The 7,141-nt window shown below is 38.7% G+C and overlaps 1 protein-coding gene across 6 annotated transcripts; it reads left to right on the forward strand.

The window, feature by feature from the left end:
- The first annotated feature begins 454 nt into the window (after positions 1 to 454).
- Positions 455 to 6,564, forward strand: LOC123501612 (aldose reductase-related protein 2-like). Of its 6 annotated transcripts, none has more exons than XM_045250559.1 (10): positions 455 to 607; positions 1,413 to 1,531; positions 1,696 to 1,857; positions 2,410 to 2,524; positions 2,717 to 2,868; positions 3,172 to 3,259; positions 3,483 to 3,621; positions 4,512 to 4,671; positions 4,858 to 4,955; positions 6,235 to 6,564. In XM_045250559.1, exons 1-10 carry the CDS (start codon positions 595 to 597, stop codon positions 6,407 to 6,409), a joined length of 1,221 nt encoding a protein of 406 aa, XP_045106494.1. In that variant the 5' UTR covers positions 455 to 594; the 3' UTR covers positions 6,410 to 6,564. The 6 variants fall into 6 exon arrangements, with proteins under 6 accessions (XP_045106494.1, XP_045106492.1, XP_045106490.1 ...); XM_045250557.1 differs by having other exon boundaries at positions 462 to 697; positions 2,399 to 2,524; positions 2,734 to 2,868; XM_045250555.1 differs by having other exon boundaries at positions 463 to 697.
- The last annotated feature ends 577 nt before the right edge of the window (positions 6,565 to 7,141 follow it).

Here is a 7,141-nt window from a genome sequence, read left to right on the forward strand (position 1 = left end):
ATATTTGGCGTGATTTCACTATTTGACATATATGTGGCGTCATTTAATAGTATTTTTGCCAGTGTCATTGTTATTTAAGAGAGTTTCCCCATCTATATGACTTCAGTTGTTACTGGATAAATTTAATGATTTTTCCTGTGAATAGGGAGTAGGCGACAGCTAGTAGCAGCTAAAGGAGTTCAATCTTATGATAACTTTTTCTGTATCCACGATTATAAGAAGCTGATGCAATTAATTACTACTTACTGTTGTATGATTTAAGTTTCACCATTGTACCATAATCTTTTAAATGTTTATTGACGTCATCACATCAACACCAGTATAAAAAAAAAAAATATTTGAAGCCCCGCATAAACATACATTTCAAAACCTTAATAATTTACTCAGATTTTAGTTTAAGAAGGTTATGAAAAGAGACACTAGGTAGCATAGAACAGCGCACGTGAGATAATCCGATCCCTTCCCTCCGAGCCTCCAGTCAGCTATAGTGTCCCCAACACACGCCACTCGATTCGAAGCTTTGGCTGGGGCGGGACTGGCTGGACGTGAATATTTATCATCCTATACACCAGCCAGGAATGTTGCCCCGTCACCATGAGGGTCTGTGGTGAGTGGCGAATCTGGTGAAGTGATAGGAGGCGGAGTGGTGACGTGACAATGGCGGAGAGGGAGAGGAAGGACCACGTGAAGGCTGAAGGTGAGTGTTGCTGTCACTTTAACCCTCCTGCTGCCGGCCATTTTAACCTGTCATGTGCCAGCGCTTAAATTTACGGCGTCTCGTACTCTCGTGTAGAAAGCCATTGCTGTGAATTTGCGGTGTCAACTTAAGAAAAAAAAAATAGACCGCTAATTAAACCTGACAGAAAACACACTGCGCGTACTTCAAACCTGTAGCTTGTGAATGTAGATGAAGCCACATGGCAAGACGCAGCGCACCAACCCGAGATTTCATTGTAGGCTAATGAGTGTGATGCAGGGTTGTGCCTGGAGGTCTGCTTCAGAGAACACAGCACGCGTCTTTAATGTCTGGAAAACATCTTGCCACCACACACTCGCATTACCCATATAATCGTGCAGTAAGGTGAAAAATGTAATGTCAATTCCTTCACACACTCTAAGCCTATCAGTAGTACATTAGCTCTGTGGTGACTGGTGATTTTTCGTTTATTTATTTCATTTTATTTATTTATTTATTTTTATGTAGGATGGAGAACTGCCAAGGAAAAAAAAAAAAAACTTTGAAAAAAGGATTGCAATCTCCATAAAAGATTAGAAAGAATTAGTCAAAAGAGTGTGACATGTCTTGAAACCTCCTTAAAAGAAGTTATGTCGTAGGAAGATGGAAATACAGAAGCAGGTAGGGAGTTCCAGAGCATGCACTTGGTAGCTAAGTGTTTATATTTTATTGACAGACAAGGAAGCTACAGCTCACACACACTCAAAGAGACGTTCCTACAGATGGAAGTCCCGCAAAAAGGAAATAGAAACTGTTTATGTTTGGCTTCCTACACTAGGAGTAAATATAATCAAGGTAAATATGTTTGATTAAATTGTATGTACAGTTCCAAAGAATAGTAATATTATGTATACATAATATTAGTGTTTCCAAATAAGTTCTCACATTTGTAAATATAGTCATTAATGATACATTTGTTCTTAATTCCTGATGTTCTCTGCCCATATTTCTTCTTTTAGAATCACAAGAACCTAGTGAGGCAGCTGAAGGAGCTGCGACAGGCAGGTGTGCAGCACATTCAGGTCCCTCTGTCGGACCAACTCTCCGCCACAGTGCTGCAGCTTGTGTGCGACTTCTTTAAAAAGAAGAAATGTGGCATGAAATTTTTCATCTCGACATCAGTAAGGGATAACATGTAGCTAGTGCAAGTCTTTTTGTCAGCCTTGTTTTCTTGTTCATGAAGTGCAGAACAGCTCGTCTTTATTTTGCACCCCCTTGTGATGGAGAAAGGCTTAATCTAATCATACTTATTTTATTTTATTTGTTCACTTATCTCTCTTCATGTAGAATGCAATGTTGTACATTTTCATCATAGCTTATTCATAAACCTATTACTGTTATTGTTTTATTGTAATTACTTCTGTTATTATTGTTATTGTCATATTATTGTATTATATTATTTACAGGTGGTGAAAGTTTTAAATATGAAATAATTTTCATATGCTGCTTTCGAGATTTCATGATTTGAATACATAGTGTATGTTTGAGTGTTTCATGAAATTTAGAAATCTTTTTCTCTTTGCCTGATAACTTTTGCCCCATAAGATGTAACACTCAGCTCCTCTATGTCTTCGGTACCATTGCATGATCCTGCATCATCTTTTGATCTCTTTAGTAGCATTATACCACTCACCTAGCGCAGTGAGTACTTATCTAGGTAAGGAATGTTACAGGTGGTGGTGCCGGAGGAGCCAGCACTGTTGGTGCAACGTCTGGAGGAGCTTTACCTGTACTTGGGTCAGCGGCCAGTGGACTTGCTACTACTGGAAAATCCAGTGGGCCTCAGAGGTGAGTTCTCATTGGTCAGCCTGTTGGTTACCTTGGTGGGATCCTTCCAGGGTAGTAAGTTCTGCTGTGCTAGTACCAAGTTTCATAACATGAGCATAAGTGTTAGATGTATATCTGTGTTAATGAGGAATAAGTGTTTTATAGTAGACTTGTGAGGATTCCAGTTTACACTCTGTTCGTATTGCTTGACAGGGTCTAACTACACACAGATATACAACAAAAATGAGGACGGGACTTGGCCACCTGTTAGAAGACTGTTTCAGAGAAGCAGTGATGGACAGCTTGTCATTCCTCCCAACATTATGCAAAACCTCAGCACTGTCTGGAGACTGTTGGAGACAGAGGTTCAGTAACTTTTGTGGTGGTACAGTACATTCTGGCATGTAGCTAAACCAGCTTAGCTCCTGCAGGGACCTTTGCAACATTTGATAACATTTGATGTAAAATAAAAATTAAACATTTTGTTGGTACATTTGATGTTCCACTTTCTTGCCCATCTATAATTATGCTACTTTATCTAGTGTACTCTCTCTCTCTCTCTCTCTCTCTCTCTCTCTCTCTCTCTCTCTCTCTCTCTCTCTCTCTCTCTCTCTCTCTCTCTCTCTCTCTCTCTCTCTCTCTCTCTCTCTCTCTCTCTGTACATGCAGTTATGGTTTCAGGTCATCAAGCGAGGTCTTGCGATGCATCTCGGTCTTCGCAACTTTACCCTCTTTCAAATTCAAGAATTACTGAATGGTACAGTTGACACTTCATTTTTTTTCTATTTAATTTTTCTTGCAAAATACAAAGCAACACACATTGGTTATGCTTCCACTTAAGGTATCAGACAGTGTTTGACATTAAATACTTCATGAATAATATGCTTATATACCACTACTGTTGATATCATTGATAAAGAAAAGGTGAGGAATTAGGAAAAGAAATGTAATGAATTATTGGTACATATCTTGTTTTACAGTGGTAAAACTCAAGCCTATTATAGTCCAGGCTGAGCTCAATCTATATTTTCGACAGAAGAAATTGAGGAGCTTTTGCAGTAACAACAATATAACTGTGTGTGCCATATACCCTTTTGGCAGCCCGTACACTGACAGCAGGTGAGGGGACAGCCGGCTTTTGTGTTGCTGCTGAATACTGAAACATTTTAGTCACAACTAATTATTATCTTAATTCAGTTTTAAGGCAGGTTCACACATGCCAATTTAAAACTGAAATTGCAAGTTGCTAGAAGTATCAACTGAGTCCTTCTAGTCAGAAAATGTCAGTGACTGGGAAGTAGCAACTAGTTGGGGTCTTTGTAGGGAAGTGAATGTAAGCAAACAGATGCCTGCCAAGGTGTCTTCCTCCAGTGACAATGCTGAAGCTGTTGTTGCTCTTCTTTTGGCATACCAGAAGAGTCAACAGAAAAGAAAATGCCTGTGGATACGTCCCTGGCTAAGTAGAAGGAAAGGAGTGTCTACGAATTACCACACGCTAATCTTAAGAAGATTATGTACGATTGTGATCAAATTAAATCCCAACAAGTCTTTAATCCTCACCTCCAACAACACCCTGCATTGAGGGAAACAGTTTTTGGAGAGTGCCAGCTATTTCGTCGAACGACGATTTGTGCAATTTTTTTTGTTTCAGTGGTCCCTGATGTGTTTTTTCTCTCACCAACTCTAACATCTTCTCTTCATTGACACCACATTTTCTAAGCTTACTCTGTGATGTCACAACGTAAATAAAGTAAAAAAATGACTGAACAAGACCAACATGCTGGTCTTGTTTCTGTGACTGGTTTCTCCAGTCGCTAGGCACTATTCAGTTGGAAATTCTACTGACTTGCAATTTCAGTCACAAATTGGAATATGTGAAACTGGCTTTATACATATTGCATTACTGAAATGTAGTGAAAAAATTATCCATCCTCATTGTTACTTTTTGAGACAATCAAAGAGAGAGAGAGCATGAGAGAGATTGCATAAATTAACGTATTGTCTTACAGTAGGAATTTGCCTGTGCTGACACAACACAGGTCAGTGAGAAGTATTGCCCACAAGTTGGACACTTCCCCCAAGGCTGTGCTGCTGAGGTACCTTTTGGTGTATGACATCCCTGTGGTTATAGACAACTCCATGGCCCGGGGAGCAGCACACCTAATCCAGGTTAGTACCGTGCTGTGCTGGAACTTGGTGCTTTCTTTTGTATATTTTTTTTAAGGTCATTTGTTTCATGATCTATCAAGTAGCTGTTCTGTTCCATGTGAGAAATATGTATTATAATATGTAATTATATGCACTGATTATGGTTAAGCCAGTCTTGTATTCTTTTCATTTTGCTCATCTTTCCAGACTGTTTATGAGATCAAGTTAGAGGAGAAACACATGGAAAAGCTCTCTGCCGTCCAGCAAAGTCAACCTAAAAGAGTGCTCACAGAATTTGAATTGTGGTAAGTCTCATTTTGTTAGTGTTCATTCCTTTGTCTGTCTTTTCACGTTTTCTATGGTGGTCTTGTGTCTTGTGCTGGATAGGAGTGCCTGTGTGTGTGTGTGTGAGGGTGGATGGTGGATGCATGCATGCACCCATGGGTAATTGTTTTAAAAAATATTGCAAGAAAATAGGAATGTAACACTTATGAGTGACTTCAACTGCAAAGAGGTATGCTGGGAAAACTGGACCACACAAAGAAGAGAAGAGTTGTGTGGATATACTTACACTACCAAGCTTGATATTGATTAACACTATGACACAGTGGATTAGGGAAACTACAACAGTTGGAGGAAATGAGGAGGCATCGAGGCTTGACCTATTGTTTATGAAAGAGATTAACGTCATTGAAGAAATAAATTATATATCAGTGCCCTCTAGGGAAAAGTGACCATCTGTTAATTGAATTCAGCCTATACAGCAGCTCAGCGGTAAATAAGAACAAACAAAGGGAATACTTCACAGAAGCTAAGTGGAATCAAGTAGTAAGTATGTTAATGGGAAAAAATAAATAAATAAATAAAAAGATATAAGGAAGATAGAAAGGATTCAAAGAGCTGCAACCAAAATGGTTCCAAATTTGAGAGACCTAACTTATGAGGACAGATTAAAGATATTAAAACTTCCAACATTGCAATAGAGGAGGGAAAGAGGAGACCTAGTTGCTATATACAGGGCATGGAAGGGGATGGACACAATTGACAAAGAAGATGTATTGGTGTGAAACTCAAGAGATAGACACAAGGGGACACAGCATGAAATTGAAAAAGACCGCTTGTAGAAGAGATATTAAGAAATGTAGTTTTCCAAAGAGAAGCATAGAAATATGGAACAATTTGGATGAAACAGTTGTTCAAGCAAGAAATATTTGACTTTAAGGCTAAACTGGATGGAGACAGGACAGCATGAGCATAGCTCTTTTCCTGTAAAACACAATTAGGTAAATACACACACACACACACACACACACACACACACACACACACACACACACACACACACACAGTCTCTTATTAGGTTTTTCCTTTGTGTTTGGGTGTGTGGTTCTTTGTCTCTGTCACCTCATGTAGGATTGCCAGCCTGGTATATAGATTGATAAAAATATCTTACTATATAACTTATAAAGGAGAAAAACCATGTAGATTTACTCACATACACTTCATTATTTTCCCTCTCTGTAATTATATGTATACTTTGTTCATAGGAAGTCAGTCATGCTTCAGTGAGGGTATTATTTTCAGGCAAAAAAAGTTTCCTTTGTGGCCATTCTATATAAAGAATGAAGAGGAGAAATGTATATCAAAGAAAACTGGTGCAGGAAGGACTGAGAAGCACAGGAAGCAGACAGGCATGGCAGGCTCACTCTTCACCATAGAGGACACTCACAGCAAGGGCAAGGTTAAAGTGAAGGAGTGATGCAGGTGTGCTCTATGGGTTAGGCTGGCTGGGTATACGCCAAAGTGTGTCTTGCCCAAACTTTGGAGGGAGTTTCTGTGGAATGTAAAAATAGGAATTGTGTTGAATGTAAAATGAACACTCCTGGAAGTAAAATGTTAATAGAATGCAGTGATTATAGGTATTTGATTTATTGCTGCCCAGCTTTGTGAGTGACAAGTGTTCCCTGTGGTAGGGAAGGCAGGCCAGCACAGCAAGGCTCCTTGAAGTGCCTTGGTCACCTGAGTCACTGGTATATCTTTATAGGGAAATTCTTCTTGTTACTTTACATGTGGATGTGGACATTGATGTTTGACAAAGTTATCTTCTTCATTTCATGTGCCAAATGTTGATTATTTGGCCACTTTAGAGGAAACTAGAAGGAATACATTATGATTTATTTCATTTATCATTTATTTTATATCCTTATAAGCACAAATAACTAAGCCTCCAAGTAATGTAACTTACAGAATTAAGCATAAATGATGATCACAACCCTATCACCAAGCATTTTATCACCATAGTAATGAAATTACATGAAACATGTTTTCCTTTAAAAGTAGTGTGAAATATTTTGTTATGTATTTACTATAGTTGTATGTGTGTGTGTTTACCTATATATAATATATAGTTGTATGTGTAACATCTGCCATGGCCACAGTTTGCAAGGGTTACTCAAGAAAGCAGGAGTAGATACATTTTACTGTAGAAATG

Source organism: Portunus trituberculatus, chromosome 9 (genome assembly GCF_017591435.1).
Source record: "Portunus trituberculatus isolate SZX2019 chromosome 9, ASM1759143v1, whole genome shotgun sequence".
In the NCBI taxonomy this organism is placed as follows: Eukaryota; Metazoa; Arthropoda; class Malacostraca; order Decapoda; family Portunidae; genus Portunus; species Portunus trituberculatus.

What these genes read in the sequence shown, in the direction of transcription:
- LOC123501612 (XM_045250555.1), top strand. Translation starts at nt 658, where the DNA reads ATGGCGGAGAGGGAGAGGAAGGACCACGTGAAGGCTGAAG. An exon ending in TAGGAGTAAATATAATCAAG is followed by an intron (nt 1,532 to 1,695) that starts GTAAATATGTTT and finishes TTCTTCTTTTAG; the next exon opens with AATCACAAGAACCTAGTGAG. An exon ending in GAGCAGCACACCTAATCCAG is followed by an intron (nt 4,672 to 4,857) that starts GTTAGTACCGTG and finishes TCATCTTTCCAG; the next exon opens with ACTGTTTATGAGATCAAGTT.